The 18,128-nt window shown below is 43.9% G+C and overlaps 2 protein-coding genes across 2 annotated transcripts; one reads left to right on the top strand and one right to left on the bottom strand.

Annotated features, from left to right (window-relative positions):
* Positions 1-10,069: 10,069 nt before the first annotated feature.
* Positions 10,070-10,837, bottom strand: LOC102618356 (uncharacterized). Its single transcript, XM_006485081.4, has 2 exons — positions 10,552-10,837; positions 10,070-10,439 (listed from the first exon to the last, which is right to left on the bottom strand). Exons 1-2 carry the CDS (start codon positions 10,835-10,837, stop codon positions 10,138-10,140), a joined length of 588 nt encoding a protein of 195 aa, XP_006485144.1. The 3' UTR covers positions 10,070-10,137.
* Positions 10,838-13,558: 2,721 nt separating this feature from the next.
* LOC127899417 (uncharacterized) lies at positions 13,559-14,239 on the top strand. The gene is made up of 2 exons (XM_052432798.1): positions 13,559-13,628; positions 13,872-14,239. The coding sequence occupies exons 1-2, from the start codon at positions 13,559-13,561 to the stop codon at positions 14,237-14,239; spliced, it is 438 nt and encodes a 145-aa protein (XP_052288758.1).
* Positions 14,240-18,128: the final 3,889 nt, after the last annotated feature.

An 18,128-nucleotide genomic window follows, 5' to 3' on the forward strand; every position in this document is an offset into this window, starting at 1 on the left:
GCTCTGAGACTTGGCGAGCCTTTGCATGCCTTAGGATTTTCTTCAAACGATTTGGATTCTGCTGCCTTCTCGTGGCCGAGCAGATCCTGGCATGCTTGGCTTCTGTCTCGCCATAAGACAGGCTCTGAGACTTGGCGAGCCTTTGCATGCCTTAGGATTTTCTTCAAACGATTTGGATTCTGCTGCCTTCTCGTGGCCGAGCAGATCCTGGCATGCTTGGCTTCTGTCTCGCCATAAGACAGGCTCTGAAACTTGACGAGCCTTTGCATGCCTTAGGATTTTCTTCAAACGATTTGGATTCTGCTGCCTTCTCGTGGCCGAGCAGATCCTGGCATGCTTGGCTTCTGTCTCGCCATAAGACAGGCTCTGAGACTTGGCGAGCCTTTGCATGCCTTAGGATTTTCTTCAAACGATTTGGATTCTGCTGCCTTCTCGTGGCCGAGCAGATCCTGGCATGCTTGGCTTCTGTCTCGCCATAAGACAGGCTCTGAGACTTGGCGAGCCTTTGCATGCCTCAGGATTTTCTTCAAACGATTTGGATTCTGCTGCCTTCTCGTGGCCGAGCAGATCCTGGCATGCTTGGCTTCTGTCTCGCCATAAGACAGGCTCTGAGACTTGGCGAGCCTTTGCATGCCTTAGGATTTTCTTCAAACGATTTGGATTCTGCTGCCTTCTCGTGGCCGAGCAGATCCTGGCATGCTTGGCTTCTGTCTCGCCATAAGACAGGCTCTGAGACTTGGCGAGCCTTTGCATGCCTTAGGATTTTCTTCAAACGATTTGGATTCTGCTGCCTTCTCGTGGCCGAGCAGATCCTGGCATGCTTGGCTTCTGTCTCGCCATAAGACAGGCTCTGAGACTTGGCGAGCCTTTGCATGCCTTAGGATTTTCTTCAAACGATTTGGATTCTGCTGCCTTCTCGTGGCCGAGCAGATCCTGGCACGCTTGGCTTCTGTCTCGCCATAAGACAGGCTCTGAGACTTGGCGAGCCTTTGCATGCCTCAGGATTTTCTTCAAACGATTTGGATTCTGCTGCCTTCTCGTGGCCGAGCAGATCCTGGCATGCTTGGCTTCTGTCTCGCCATAAGACAGGCTCTGAGACTTGGCGAGCCTTTGCATGCCTTAGGATTTTCTTCAAACGATTTGGATTCTGCTGCCTTCTCGTGGCCGAGCAGATCCTGGCATGCTTGGCTTCTGTCTCGCCATAAGACAGGCTCTGAGACTTGGCGAGCCTTTGCATGCCTTAGGATTTTCTTCAAACGATTTGGATTCTGCTGCCTTCTCGTGGCCGAGCAGATCCTGGCACGCTTGGCTTCTGTCTCGCCATAAGACAGGCTCTGAGACTTGGCGAGCCTTTGCATGCCTCAGGATTTTCTTCAAACGATTTGGATTCTGCTGCCTTCTCGTGGCCGAGCAGATCCTGGCATGCTTGGCTTCTGTCTCGCCATAAGACAGGCTCTGAGACTTGGCGAGCCTTTGCATGCCTTAGGATTTTCTTCAAACGATTTGGATTCTGCTGCCTTCTCGTGGCCGAGCAGATCCTGGCATGCTTGGCTTCTGTCTCGCCATAAGACAGGCTCTGAGACTTGGCGAGCCTTTGCATGCCTCAGGATTTTCTTCAAACGATTTGGATTCTGCTGCCTTCTCGTGGCCGAGCAGATCCTGGCATGCTTGGCTTCTGTCTCGCCATAAGACAGGCTCTGAGACTTGGCGAGCCTTTGCATGCCTTAGGATTTTCTTCAAACGATTTGGATTCTGCTGCCTTCTCGTGGCCGAGCAGATCCTGGCATGCTTGGCTTCTGTCTCGCCATAAGACAGGCTCTGAGACTTGGCGAGCCTTTGCATGCCTTAGGATTTTCTTCAAACGATTTGGATTCTGCTGCCTTCTCGTGGCCGAGCAGATCCTGGCATGCTTGGCTTCTGTCTCGCCATAAGACAGGCTCTGAGACTTGGCGAGCCTTTGCATGCCTCAGGATTTTCTTCAAACGATTTGGATTCTGCTGCCTTCTCGTGGCCGAGCAGATCCTGGCACGCTTGGCTTCTGTCTCGCCATAAGACAGGCTCTGAGACTTGGCGAGCCTTTGCATGCCTCAGGATTTTCTTCAAACGATTTGGATTCTGCTGCCTTCTCGTGGCCGAGCAGATCCTGGCATGCTTGGCTTCTGTCTCGCCATAAGACAGGCTCTGAGACTTGGCGAGCCTTTGCATGCCTTAGGATTTTCTTCAAACGATTTGGATTCTGCTGCCTTCTCGTGGCCGAGCAGATCCTGGCATGCTTGGCTTCTGTCTCGCCATAAGACAGGCTCTGAGACTTGGCGAGCCTTTGCATGCCTTAGGATTTTCTTCAAACGATTTGGATTCTGCTGCCTTCTCGTGGCCGAGCAGATCCTGGCACGCTTGGCTTCTGTCTCGCCATAAGACAGGCTCTGAGACTTGGCGAGCCTTTGCATGCCTTAGGATTTTCTTCAAACGATTTGGATTCTGCTGCCTTCTCGTGGCCGAGCAGATCCTGGCATGCTTGGCTTCTGTCTCGCCATAAGACAGGCTCTGAGACTTGGCGAGCCTTTGCATGCCTTAGGATTTTCTTCAAACGATTTGGATTCTGCTGCCTTCTCGTGGCCGAGCAGATCCTGGCATGCTTGGCTTCTGTCTCGCCATAAGACAGGCTCTGAGACTTGGCGAGCCTTTGCATGCCTTAGGATTTTCTTCAAACGATTTGGATTCTGCTGCCTTCTCGTGGCCGAGCAGATCCTGGCATGCTTGGCTTCTGTCTCGCCATAAGACAGGCTCTGAGACTTGGCGAGCCTTTGCATGCCTCAGGATTTTCTTCAAACGATTTGGATTCTGCTGCCTTCTCGTGGCCGAGCAGATCCTGGCATGCTTGGCTTCTGTCTCGCCATAAGACAGGCTCTGAGACTTGGCGAGCCTTTGCATGCCTCAGGATTTTCTTCAAACGATTTGGATTCTGCTGCCTTCTCGTGGCCGAGCAGATCCTGGCATGCTTGGCTTCTGTCTCGCCATAAGACAGGCTCTGAGACTTGGCGAGCCTTTGCATGCCTTAAGATTTTCTTCAAACGATTTGGATTCTGCTGCCTTCTCGTGGCCGAGCAGATCCTGGCATGCTTGGCTTCTGTCTCGCCATAAGACAGGCTCTGAGACTTGGCGAGCCTTTGCATGCCTTAGGATTTTCTTCAAACGATTTGGATTCTGCTGCCTTCTCGTGGCCGAGCAGATCCTGGCACGCTTGGCTTCTGTCTCGCCATAAGACAGGCTCTGAGACTTGGCGAGCCTTTGCATGCCTTAGGACTTTTTTCGGTTTCAAGCGAATAAAATTCGTCGACGTTACATTAATGGCAGGATTTGACTTACATGAAATTGTTCGGACATAAAACATAAAAATAAAAGATAGACAGCATGAGCAGAAATTGCTTTAAAATGTGAGCAAGTCTTACTGGAAGTATTTTCGGAGGTGTGCTGCGTTCCATGGGCGTTTCACTTCGTGGCCGTCCGCGCGAACCAGCTTGTAAGCTCCGGGCCCCGCTATCTGCTTGACTCTATACGGCCCTTCCCAATTCGGTCCCAGCACTCCTTGAGTCGAATCTTTGGTGCTCTGATTCACTCTTCTCAGTACCCAGTCTCCGACCCTGAATTGCCGTATGTTCACCTTCTGGTTATAATACCGAGCAACCCTCTGTTGGTAAGTGACTGATCGCTCGGCTGCTTGTTTCCTCCTCTCCATTAGCAGATCAAGATTCAAACATATCTGCTCGTCGTTCTCCTGTTCATTGAAATGATCTGTCCGGTGTGTGGTCGTTCCTACCTCAGCCGGCACGACCGCTTCATGTCCGAAAGCCAAAGCGAACGGTGTCTCCCCCGTTGCGGTTTTGTGGGTTGTTCTGTATGCCCATAGCACACCTGACAGCTCGTCAACCCACGCACCCTTTTTTGCTCCGAGCCTGGTTTTCAGAAGCCTCTTGACTGTCTTGTTGGCTGCTTCTACTTGTCCATTCGATTGAGGGTGAGCAGGCGAGCAATACTTCAGCTCTATCCCGAGGTTCTGGCAGAAATCCCTGAAGCTGTGATTATCGAACTGCCTGCCATTATCCGTTACCAAGGCATATGGGATCCCGTATCGACAGACCAGGTTTCTCCACACGAAGTCTGTTGTTTTCTTCTCTGTGATCCTGCTAAGGGCTTCTACCTCTATCCACTTCGTGAAGTAATCTATAGCGACTATCGCATGTGTTGCTGCTCCTCGTCCCTTTGGCAATGGGCCAATCAGATCAATTCCCCATTGAGCGAATGGCCAAGGGGAGGCCATGGAGGTGAGCTTCTCTGGTGGTTGGTTAGAGAAATTTGCAAAACTCTGGCAGCTTGCACAGCTCCTGGTCTTCCTTTGCGCATCCTGGTGCATCGTCGGCCAGAAATATCCCTGCCTTAGAACCTTGTGGGCCAGGGACCTCCCGCCAGAATGATTTCCGCAAATTCCTTCATGCACTTCCCTCAGCACGTAATCCGCGTCGTCATCGTCCAAACACCGAAGGAACGGTAATGTATATCCTCGTCGATACAGTACCCCATCGATCATCGTGTATCTCGAGGCCTGAGCTCTAATCTTCCGAGCCCGTAGCTTATCTGGTGGTAAGACCCCGTCTCTAAGGTATGAAACTATCGGGTCCCTCCACGAGCTTTTTTGTTCTATCCGCAACACCCCCAAATTTTGCTCGATACTCGGGCGAGACTTCACTTCTAGGGGGACCGACTTTGGCATTTTTGGGTCGGCGACGGCTGCCATCCTAGCCAAAATGTCTGCTCGACTATTCTGCTCCCTGGGGATTTGTATCACCTCCACTGCTTCGAACTTCCCCATCATCTGCCTGACTATCCTTAGGTACTGTTCCATCTTCTCCTCTCTTGGTTGGAATCTTTCACTGACATGATTCGCAACCAGCTGGGAATCGGTTCTGATCTTAACTCTGTCCGCTTTCACGGCCCTATCCAATTCCAGCCCTGCTATCAAGGCTTCATATTCTGCCTGGTTATTTGTGGCTGCAAATTCCAACTTTACAGCATAAGAGATCTCCTCCCCCTCTGGGCCTTCCAGGACAATCCCTGCTCCTGAACCCCGCTCTCCTGATGACCCATCCACAGATATCTGCCATACTTGAGTTTCGTCGTTGCCTATATCTGCATCTTGCTGACCCAAGCATACTTCGGGCTCCGCGAACTCAGCTACGAAATCGGCCATTGCCTGGGCCTTTATCGCCGCGCGGGGTTTATAGTCTATGTCGAATTCGCTCAGCTCTACAGCCCATTTGACGAGCCGACCAGAGGCATCTGGCTTGTGCAGAATTTGACGCAATGGCTGGTTGGTTATTACCGAGACCGGGAATGCTTGAAAGTACGGCCTCAACTTCCGAGCAGCAACCACAAGGGCCAGTGTCCATTTCTCCATCGTTGGGTATCTGGTCTCAGCGTCGAGCAGGGCCTTGCTGGTGTAGTATACCGGATACTGAATTCCTTCTTCCTCTCTCACTAGAACGGAACTGGCGGCCCGATCAAATACCGCCAAATACAGATTCAACTTGTCCCCATCCCTCGGTGTGGACAGTAGCGGAGCTTGCTGCAAGTAATGCTTCAAGTTCCGGAAGGCTTCCTCGCATTCTGGGGTCCATTCCGTTTTCTTTCCCCTCCTTATCACTTGAAAGAATGGCTGACACTTATCTGTAGCCTTGGATATGAATCTGCTCAACGCCGCCAGCCTCCCCGTGAGGCTCTGCATCTCCTTCAGGTTTCGAGGAGACGTCATTTGCACAATCGCCTGGATCTTCTCGGGATTTGCTTCAATCCCCCTATGGCTCACCATGAATCCCAGGAATTTCCCTGACTCGACCCCAAAAGCACACTTCTCCGGGTTGAGCTTCATCTTATACTTCCTCAAAAGCTCGAACGTCTCCTCGAGATGTCTGACATGTTCCTTCGGGATTTTGGACTTGGTGATCATGTCGTCCACGTACACCTCCATGGTTTTCCCGATCAAGGGCTTAAAGACTTTATTCACCAGCCTTTGATAGGTGGCCCCAGCATTCTTGAGACCGAATGGCATCACCCTGTAACAGAACAGACCTTGGTTAGTGATGAAAGCCGTGCTCTCCTCATCCGGCTCGTACATGGGGATCTGGTTGTATCCCGAGAATGCGTCCATGAAACTAAGCAGACCATGTCCAGCCGTTGAATCTACTAGCTGATCGATCTTTGGTAAAGGGAAGCTGTCTTTTGGGCACGCCTTATTGAGGTCTGTGAAATCCACACACATCCTCCACTTGCCGTTTGCCTTCTTTACCAACACCACATTTGATATCCACTCTGGGTAATTGACTTCCCGAATGAACCCTGCTCTCAGAAGCTTCTCCACCTCATCATTTACAGCCTCATACCTCTCCTGGTTGAAGCACCTCCTCTTCTGCCTTACTGCCCGAGCACCTTTCTTTATTGCCAGCCTATGACATGCTACCTCTGGGTCAATCCCTGGCATGTCCTCATGTGTCCAGGCAAACACGTCGGCGTGAGCCTGTAAGCATTTCACCAACTCCTGCTTTTGCTCTCCCTCAAGTCTCGACCCGATTCTGATCGTCTTTCCCGGGTTCTCTGGTCCCATGCTTACTGTTTCCAGATCCTCTACGGGTTCTTGTCTGCCAGTCTTGTTTTCCACTCGGGTATCGAGGGATGTTATCTGCATCGCCTCCCTTGCTGCCGAGGAGTAGCAGCTTCTTGCGATCCTCTGGTCTCCTCGTACCACTCCGACTACCCCATTCACCCGGTACTTCAGAGCCAGATAATGGTTGGACAGCACCGCTTTGCTCATCCTTAAAAATGGCCGACCTAGGATCATCTGGTAAGGACCTTCCTCGTCCACTACGACGAAGTCCAGTATCATTGTTCTTTCTGTCGGGGGGCCCCCGATTGTGATAGGCAGTTCGACCACGCCCAGAGGGACCAGCTTCCCTCCTCCGAACCCCTTCAAGGAGGTGTTGGTGTATTCCAACTTCCGGTCGGCTATTCCCATTTCTTCCAAAGTTGATTTAAATAGCACATCAACTGAGCTCCCCGTATCAACCAGTATCCGGTCAAACTTCTTGCTAGCGATCGTAGCCTTGATGACTAAAGCGTCCTCGTGGGGGTATAGAATCCCTTCCTCATCCTCATCCGTCCACATGATTGGCACTTGCCTGACCCTTGCTCGTTTGGCTGCTGGGGTGTTGAAGAGTATCTCTTTACTGGTCATGGCGTATCTGGCATAATTTTTTCTCGATCTGTTCGAATCTCCGGCCAACGTTGGGCCCCCAGCTATCACCCTCGCTGCGGGCGGCTCGCGTCTCAAGATTCCTTCACTCTGCTCCCCTTCATCCGTTGTGGCCACCATCGGGAAAGTCCCATCCATAAACTCGTCCAGGTACCGATTTCTCACCAAATCTTCGACCTGGGTCTTGAGATCTCTACACTCTGCTGTGGTATGGCCATGGGTGCCATGGAACTTACAATAACGTCCTCTATCCCTCCTGTTGGGTAGCTTTGTTATTGGTGTAGGGAGGTGCAGCAGCCCTCGACCCTTTATGGCCTCGTACACCTCATCCAGGGGCATCTTCAAGGGAGTGTACCGCCCATAGTCCTGGTTCTGGTCGACCAGATGCACTGCTCTTTCTCTGTTTGCCCCACTGTGAGTTGGGGGCGGTGGGAGTGCTTCTAGTCTGCTCGTCCTGCTACCGTGGGAATGTTGATGAAGATCGCCGGATGCCGGATCATGTCTTCTCCAAGGCTCCCTAGCTGGGGAACGAGGAGGTGGCGCCCTGCTGCGCTGATACTGTGGCGGCCTCTGATGAGGCTGGTAAGCAATTACCCTACCTCCTGCTCCACTACCGGAGATCTGGTGGTCCCTCCTCCTGATCGGCCCATTAGTTGGTAATGCTTTCTTCTCTTTCCTCCCTAACCCTTCCAACTGGTCTGTCTTGATCCGTGCAGCCTTCTCCTCCTCAATCTCGATGTCTCTTTTAGCATGTTCGTATGCGGCTGCATACGTTTGAATAGCTGGGCTTCTCAAATTGTACCACAGCCTTCCTATCTTCACCCCTTCTTTCAGTCCCCTTAACGCCTGAGGGTGGTTGAAGGCTCCCAAGTCGAGGACAGCCCGATGAAACCTCTTGATGAATTCCCGAAGGGTTTCTTGCTCCCCCTGTTTCATGCTCTTCAGCTCCATCATGTCATCTTCCGGTGACATTGCCCCACTAAACTGCTCTGCGAATTCCTGGCACATCTGCTCGAAGGTTTTTATGCTGCCCCGAGGAAGTTTCCTGTACCATTCTCGTGCACGTCCCTCAAGGGATAGTGGGAACACCCTGCACCTTTGGGATGGAGATAATCCCTGTACCCCCGTTATGTCGTTGAAGCGCTCCATGTGCATCAGCGGGTCAGTTCTTCCCGAGTATCTGAGGTCGGGGAGGCGGAAATCTCTCGGAATAACTGCCCTCATGATCTCTGCTGCGAGCGGTGACTCCCCGTCCAGCATTATCCTCCAACCAGGGGCTCTGTTCCTCCCTTGCATGTCATCAATTATTTGCGCTAGCCTTCGCACTTCCTCCTCCAGCTGTCCTGCGCGACCAGGGTCGCGCGCTGCAGCTTGATCCCGCTCTCGCTCTACATCATGTAAGTGTTGCCTCAGTTCTGTTTCCTCTGCATTCACCACCCCGTCGCCCCCGTCACAAGTCTGTCTTACCGGGGACTGCTCTCTTTCTCTATGAAATTCTCCCCGCAGAGGTACGTTACCTCTCTCACCACCGAATCTCCCAGCGGTTTGACTTCTCTCCGCACTATCGGTACCTGGTGCCGCTCCACCGCCTCTCACCCTTCCCTCTTGGGTTACCCTTCGCTCGTTCCGCAGCTCATGCAGGATGGTTGTCAAGGTTTCCATCTGCTTTTCCATTCGCTCCATCCGGTCGAACATGACTTTTTCCCGTGCTTCGCTGATTACCTCCCTCAGCGTCACGGAATCGTTAAGCCTTATGTCACCCCCTTGTGCGCTACTTCCTCCTATCTCCATTGCCTTTCGCTTACTCCACCCCTCTTCTTGCTATCGACAGAAGCTTTTTGCTCTGGATCCCCACAGACGGCGCCAAAATGTTGATGCGAGATTCCGGTTCTCCTCGTTCTACGATCAGGATCTCTGCTCGATCAACTTCGTCACGACCAGGAGGTCTCCTCGCCAGGCTTCTTCTCCAGAGGTCCCTGCGTACACAGATAAGTCAGAGTACGCCGGTTGTTTTCCCGGCGCAAACCCTCCGACGCTCAAGTCAGATATGAAGGTTCGGGAAAAGCTTGCCACAGGTCTTATGGCGTTTCTTGTGGTTTTCTCCCCTTTTCTCAAGAATGCCAACCCTTTTACCTTCGTTGGCTACCTTTTTATAGGCTTCCTCTGAATCTCAGTCTTCCGCTCTTTTCGAGACGGTATGGGACTCCAACTGCTGCGTTATGGGCAAAACATGGGATCTAGCGTGTTACGCCACGGTTCAGGGGAAAGCGTGGCTGCCACGGCTCTGTGAGACCTTGCGTGTTACGCCACGGTTCTGGGGAAAGTGTGGCTGTCATGGCTCTGTGAGATCTTGCGTGTTACGTCGCGGATCTGGGGAAAGCGTGGCTGTTGTGCCTAGATTCTCGTGCTGGAGAGCACGTCTTGCCAACTGCCGTCGACCGGGTCTCCTCGCCTCTCGATCTCTAGCCGGAATGGCCTCATGCCTTTTATAGGAATTGGCCTCGCGGACGACAACATCGTGGACAAGCAGGATGTTTCTGCTCCTGTTCTTCCACGCGCCAGGCTTTAACGGAACACACCGGTTCGCAGAACTCCGCCATCAGATGTCTGCTCGTCATTCCTGGTCCCTTCGACGCATTTGTCCCAAATAGTATCCCTCCCAAACAATGTGCATTAGTGTTTACACAAAAAGCAGCTGTTGAAAGTGGAATGAGCAACACATAGTCCATTATAAAATTTCTCCAATCCCAATCCCACCACTAGACTCACATTTCTCTCAAAAACCGAGCTAAAAATTAGATATATTATAAAGCAGCAGTAATATTTTAATTAATTAGTTAATTTCCCCGTGACGAATTAACAGTTAACACACAGTGCAGACGACACAGGCCTCCCCATTTCACGATCAATATTATTAGGTTAGGTTTAGGTTTGGGGTCTAACCCTAAAACTGTTGTAACTCTCTTACGTACCTTAACAAAACTGCACTTCTCAGATTTTGAGTTCGGGTTCGGATTCGGAGCAGGATTCCGGTCACTAGAGTTTTTGCTCTTCATTTCATCAACTTCAAGCCCTCCTCTCTCCTTCAGTAATCTCCCCAGTTTCATGCACTTCTTTGCAGCAAATTCCTTCAACACATCTGCCGAAGAGATTGAAAAAGAAAAAACGAAAAATATAAAAAACTTAGTTATGTCGATCGGCTGGCTTGGGATTTATTTTATTTTATTTTATTTTATTTTATTTTATGTTACCTTCAAAACTGATGAGGCGATAAACCCTTCCGATCAACAAAGTATCGTCTGGCCTTAAGAGCTGCTTAACTGGCAAGCCATTCTCCGACTTCAACGTCGGTGAAGTCGCCAGAAGCGCCACGTAATGTCCTGGATTTGAATTCATAATCTCATTAGCGCTAACAGACCAGTAAATCCTCTCGATCTTGTTCCCCGGATGTTGAATCACCACCGTCGCTGCCTCTGCCGCTTGACAGTTGCCCACTTTCAACAGCTGCTTAATATATATGAGCAACACATAGTCCATTTCGGATTGCATAGAAGTAAAACCGAAGCATTACACAAAAAGCACACGTTATTTATATTTTTAGTTATTGATAAGAAAAAATTTCCCCTCTTATTATCATCTTAATTAAGAAAAATAGTAATTCGTTTAACTGTTTGCGAAAAATGATGGCAATATACAATAATATTGTGTCGATGACCTTGAAAGCTAATTCTTTTGAAACAGGAAAACTGGTATCGTATTTCAAAACACATAAAGACGTATCCAAGCTTTTAATGTGATCTAAAGATCTCATAGCTACATTCGAAATTAATAAATGATCCCTAAGAGTTACGAAACTGATATCAATGAAATTACAAACTCTTAAGAGTTTGTAGAACATTAATTGATCCAAATCCAATACAAACTGCTTACTAGTACAGCCTCAAGAGAGCCATTTATTTTTCAGTAGGCAAATTAAGCAACTGCAGCAGTCACTAGCAGCTTGCCAAGAGCTAGCATAGATCAATTGTTCATCTTCATAAGCTTTCTTTGAGAAAGTTTCAAGCTTCTTTGGAGTCATTATATCGGCTGTGTTCTCGTTTTTGAGCATCGAATAAACTTCCAGCATAGAAGGTCTACCGTTTGGGTTCTCCTGAACACATAACAAAGCTATTTGCAGACATGTCAATAATTTCCATGAGGAATGCGCATCATCTAGTGATGGATCCATTAACTTTATGCCTTTCCCATCCTTCCACAACTTGTAGGACTGAAAACATCAAATATGTTATTGAGTTACATTCAATTAAATAGCACTATAAAGTTTTGACCAATTGTGCATTATAAAGGGGGTTATAAAGAAACTTACATAGTGTACAAGGCTTAAATTTTCATTATGACCATATTAAATAAAAAATCTCCTTCCATTTATAATTTGCAAAAGTAAAATCTCAAAACTGTAGACATCATATTTAGTAGAGTAGATGCCTCTTCTACATACCCAGGAGGGATGTAGCCATTGTGGTACCGAGTAATTACAAACGTCATTGAAATTGTTTGACCTAAAAGATTAAGTTGATTGGTAAATGTTTAACAATAGTATTAAAGATAAGTCGAAGAAAATAGACATATATATACTTACTGTGTTCCAACAATTCGATTTGTGTTTGCTTCAAGATCATCTTTCACAAAAATTCTAACGAAGTCAAAATCTGATATTTTTGGTTTCAAATCTTCATCCAACAAAATGTTACTAGCTTTCAAGTCTTAATGAATAACTATTAATCTAGAATATTCTTGAAGATAGAAAAGCCCTTGAGTAATTCCTTAAATGATATGAATGCATTTTTTCCAATCCAAAATAAACCTTCGGATGGGATCTACATCAAATATAAGTATAGTTGGACGGTCTGTAGCATTAGCATTTAGAAATGAGAAATGCAAATAAAGGATTTCGTAAATGAAGAATTGCTCGCTGGAAGAATAAGTTGAATAATCTGCATTTCCTCCTCCGATGGAAAGAAGGGTAGTGATTGTTGGGTTCTTTGTTTTCATAGTGTGTGTGAAGTTGGAGAATTGTTCCTCATCAGAAGATGACAAAGAAAGTTTGTAGGACGTTGGATCGACATAAGCGAAACCACAAATAAGGTGAGTGAAGAGAGCACATTATTTATATCTAAAATGGGGAAGCCAGGGCTGGATCCCAAATACTAGCTCTGATTAAAGTTTTTTCTTTTGCAGGAAGCGATTCTGAAAATATAAAATCTGGAGGACATAAATGAAAATTTTGGATGCCATTTTAGAAAGCCAGCTGCCTCAAACATGCCCAGTCTGTATGTGTTTTTATACACACACACACAAATTATCCTATATTGACCGAGATTAGTTATGGGCCTAAATAATATATGTTTTAAGCAACCCTCAACCCACGAGTTAAGTTCGGAAGTTTATAAACAGTATCAGAGTCAGGTTATGGACAAATGCGCTTATATTACCAGATTAAAATATCAGCGTGCATTTGATGGAATGATAGGAAAAATATCCCACCTTAGTTAAGATTAGTTACTAAGTTAATAATATAAGATTAAGGCAATCTTCAACTCATATAACGCAAGAGTATGAATCACAATTTAATAAAGGGAAAATATCCACCGTCCACCTGATTTTATCAATTTTTTTAAAAATACACAAATCTTAATTTTTTTTTGCTATGCTACACTTAAACTTATATTTTTTTTCACATTTCCACTTCCGTTTACAAACCGTCAAGACATTGCTGACGTCATAAGAATAAAATAATAATTTCACTTGGGCTTCAAAAACAACGTCGTTTAAGATCTGTAATTTAACCTTTTCGTTTGATTCTGGAGTAAGGTTGGCCCTACAAACCGGGCATGTCATGTGAGAGGCTAACCGGACATCGATGCAATGAGGATGGAACACGTGATCACATTTTGGAAGTAAACGCAGCGTTTCGTCATCCTCAAACTCGCTTAACCACACGGCACATTCCAGAGCACCTTTCCCGATTTTCAGATCCTTCACCGCAGAGTAGACGAGATAGGGAAAGACTCGATGACGGAAGGATCGAGGCCGCGGTTTTTGGAGACAATTTAACGGCGGTTTAACGTTGAGAGAGATGTCAACGTTAACGTACTGTGTTCGCTGAAGTAGGGAGAGCTTTGCGAGTTACGGACGTCTTGAGAGATGCAGGTGCGGCAAACTGAATGAGCATTTGCTGCTGTGCTGAAGGCACAAGCAATGGAAGGCGGCAGTTCGGGGACGCGACACATGCGTTCACAAGTGGGGTTCGTTAAAGTTGGTGGTGAGGGTATGGGATTGGGCGATGGTTGGAATTCGAACGGAAGGAACCTGCTGACAGCAGTTAAATCGCCGTTAAATTGTTTTGATTTCACCGTCTAGTTCGCGACCCACCTCGATATCTCTGCTTTAGTTTGTGGGTGGTGGACAATCTTGCCGTTTGTTTATTTGCGCTAACTGTTCATCTTGCCGTTTGTTTTCTTTCTCATTTTAAAATTTCATTTTCTCTGTTGTTATTGAGACAAAAATGTAGGAGGATTTGGAGAACATATGCATAATTCAGGGAGGAGCAGTGTCGTAGTTACAGAACAAATTCGAGGCCAATTAATGCCGGAGGAATTGGATGTGCCGCGCATTGCGAATCAATGCCGGAGGAAATGGGATTCATTGCTTGATGAGTACAAAAAGATAATTGTGCGATCAAGGACTTTTCCTAATTCCCAAACTCAAACTCATACTGATTTCTTTCCACCCAATTTTGACCGTGAGCACTTTAAAGCCATTCATGATTTCGTTATGTCTAAGGATAACCGATTTGATGATACTGACCCAGATTCAGATACCGATCCTGAAGCTGACTTCTCTGAAGCAATTTCACAAGCACAACTAGGTAACTTTTAACTTCTCTCTCTTGTCTTGGATTGGGAGGACTTCTCATCCACCTCTATAATAAGAACATACACACATACTCTTTATTTTTATCTCCACCCACAAACGGCAACGGCTACAATACTCATAAAGTTAATATTTTGGCGTTTATTTAGGGTAAATATGTAATTTTCTATTTTCGAGGTTAAAAAATAATTTAGATAAAATTCTGTTAGTTTTATTGACGGTTTGCAGACGGAAGTGGAAATGTGAAAAAAATTATAAGTTCAGGTGGAGCACAGCTAAAAAAATTAAGATTTGTGTATTTTTAAAAAAGTGGATAAAATCAGGTGGACAGTGGATATTTTTCCTTTAATAAAATTAGGTCAATTCGATTTTTTATAAAGATATATGAGCTACAACTTTCGCTCACGAGTGGGGACGAGTTAGATTTAGGCAATCTTCAACTCATATAACGTTGATCATGGACCGAATCAACATAGGAAACAAAAGTCGAGGAAGTTGAATCTCCTTGCCTTCAAGTTGCATGGATGGGAGTCATACAAGGAAAAGGTTGTCTTCGTTCAATGACGATCGGCTTGAAGTTCTTAAATTAAGCTACGGCGTTTGCCTCCACTTAGCTTGACTTCTGAAGCTGGAGACTCTTCCTTTTGTATTGGCTTCGTTGGTACTTAAATTACCTCGGCGTCTTGGATGTGTTTCTGAAGCCATGTCATTGTCTACGAGTAGAATTTTTTTTTGTTGGGGGGAAGCGGAAGAGGAAATCTATCGGAAAAGTAGTAAAATGATATTTTTTGTAAAGATATAGTAGGAAAATAATAGGGAACAATACTTTTTGTAGTCATTTGATATTTGTCAATTTTTAAAATATTGAAATGATAATAACCCAAAACAAAAACAAAACTTTTTTCAATCAAAAACAAAAATAAAGAAATAAATAGACAATCCCATGTATAAAAAGCTAACCGGTAATGGTGAAGACGACACTGACATCCTCCGTTTCTCTATTAAGCTACTTCAAGTGTTTAAGGTTTCTGATAATTATAGAAATTAAGAAATAACATAAAGAAGAATGATCAATTAGGGGAAGTGATTGAAATTGATGTGGGTTTGGACGGTGGATGATGAAAGCTGACTTTGTTTTGTTATGTAAAATCAACGGTGCCCAAAAGGCTGTTCTGACGCAGATGCTTCCCTTCCTTGCATACTACTGTAGTAAAAATGGTTTTTTTTTTTCTATCTAAAGGTTAATAGTTTAGTTTGGCGAAAAAGAATTTTAAGTACAGTAAAATTTTTATAAATTAATAATTTTCTATCATATAAAATTTATTAATTTAAAAGAAGTATTGATTAATCTATATTAATAATTTATCAATTCATAAAGTGTATATACAATTTGATAAACATACATTTTAATCAATTAAAATTCATTGTATTTTACCAATCTTATAAATTAAAAGTGAATTAATATACTAAATTTAAATTAAATTAATAAAAAAATTTATAATTCTTACAATTTCAAAATTCAACCCTTAAACTTCTAGAAATGATAAGCATAGCATTACTCAATTTAAATTCAACCCTTAAACATCATGGCAAGAGAATAGTGAAGAAAAAAAGAAAAGAAAAGAAAAGGAAAAAACAAACTCACAAACACATTGTTATCGACCTCTATGGCCTATAGAACTAACTCCCTCAGAAATGATTTCAAGTTCTGTAATTTTCTGTATAAAATGAGAGCATTTTCCTGTTTAAAGCAGGGGTAGTAACAGTGTCACAATAGAAAGCGTTCTGATAGTAAGATTAAGTAGTATTGTGATTTTAATTGGGGGAAATTGTCCCATACGCTTATTTCCTTATGTGATTTAGATTCAAGTCAAGACGACCCTCCATTTTAGTATAAAAGTCTATACAAATGTACGTTTTACTCGATGTTTACGTAGAAACAAATGATTTGCTGATTTAGTACCACTCTTGTTTACTGGGTGGGATTTGGCTCCTCCAAATTTGTAGCCAATATTTTACTTTGATGAGAAAATCAAATAATGTTTGAACAAATAATTTTTCTTTTTTATGCACTTTCTTAAAACGTATGGAGTAAAGTACAAATTGATTTTTTAGCCCTTTGACTCTTCCATATTCAAACGCAAATTAGTGGTCTGTTAAATATTGCTACTTAAAACCATTCAGCCAAATATTGTAAAAACTATAATTTCACAAAGTCAAAGTTTCTTTGATTATTGAATTGTAGAGTGTGCTATCATTTCCTAGCTAAAAATTTGTTTAGTTCTATTAAGTTTCAATCATTTTTTATTTTATTTAATTAATTAAAGTGAATTTATTATGTATAAATGCTATTTATGTAAAATTTTAAAATCCAGTGCTGAATTGAATTGTACTAAATTTTTTATAATTTTTTGTCACACCTGCATTTCTAACAGTTTAGTATAAATATTGAGAGCACATAGTATATAGGATTAAAAGAGATTGATTTCGAGTGCTACAAGATTTTTAGGATTGCATGCGCAAGGGTTTAAAAACAAAGTGTGCATTTAATTACACTAAACGAAGGTGCATTTTTATGACGAAATAAAAACTGGTTGTATAAATGGCTCCATAATTAGTGTACTTAATATCCATCTAAGCTATCACTTCCGAAAATGATATCAGAAGTCGAACACATTTCCAACTGTATTTTAGATAATAGTTCAATCCCAATTTCGTCAACTTGTTTTGAGAAAGCAGGCTTCTTGGGAGAATTTATATTTGTGGTTTCATTCTTGAGCATTGACGAAACTTCCAACGTTGAAGGTCTATCATTTGGATTCTCCTGGACACACAACAAAGCTATATCCAGACGTCTCATTAATTTACAAGTGAAATTTGTATCATCTCGTGATGAATCCACAAACTCCATGCCCTTGCCACATTTCCACAACTCATATGCCTGAAATTATTAAGTATTATCTTGCTACATATTTTATACTACTTAGTTACGTGCATATATATATAGACACACACACACAGGGTTACTATAGCCAAAGAAACTTACATGCTCTAGAAGACTTAAATTTTCATTGATGCCACATAACATCAAAAGACTTTTCCCAGTTATCATTCGTAAATGTAAGACTTCAAAGCTAAAAATGTCTGATTCGGTAGAGTAAACACCTCTATGAGTGTATTTAGGAGGAATATAACCTCTACATTTGAAAATAACCAACACTCTTTCAGTATGTCTATATATATATATAATCAGCTTCAGTTCTGGAATTTAAATTTGAAAAGAGTCTACAATGTTGTAAATTGCATTTATCACTGTTTTACAATGGTATAAATTTAATTATAAATGACTGTCAAAAAATTAATAGATGGTTATTATTTATGATTATAATTAGAACATTAAAATTCAAGTCGACTCATTTATCTTTACGTTGATTTTATTCTTTGTGGTTATACTTAGAATATTAAACAATTAAGTCGACTGGTTTATCTTTATGTTGATCATTATAGGCCTCTTGAATCTTTTATTTACCTATATTTTCTTTGATTTGTTAATTTGAGTTGTATGAAATGTAGCTTTACTCCTGTTTTCTTTACTTTACTTTACTTTGGTTTTCTTTATTGTTGATAGGAATTTTCTTGTTAAAATTGTATGAATAATTGAAATTTCAAATTCATACTACAACCTGATGATTTAATAAAACCTTCAAACTAAATCCACATATTCCATGAGTAAGAACCCTGAGATCACATTTATTCAAGTTTATGCTTTAAGTAAAATAAAAGTAGAAATGAGAATTTTAAAGAAGAAATTTAGTTATAAATAATTGTCAAATAATTAATTATCCAGCATTTATTTTATAGGTCCCACTGTTGGAACTCCATGTGATCTGCTAAC

Source organism: Citrus sinensis, chromosome 8 (assembly GCF_022201045.2).
Source record: "Citrus sinensis cultivar Valencia sweet orange chromosome 8, DVS_A1.0, whole genome shotgun sequence".
Lineage (NCBI taxonomy): Eukaryota > Viridiplantae > Streptophyta > Magnoliopsida > Sapindales > Rutaceae > Citrus > Citrus sinensis.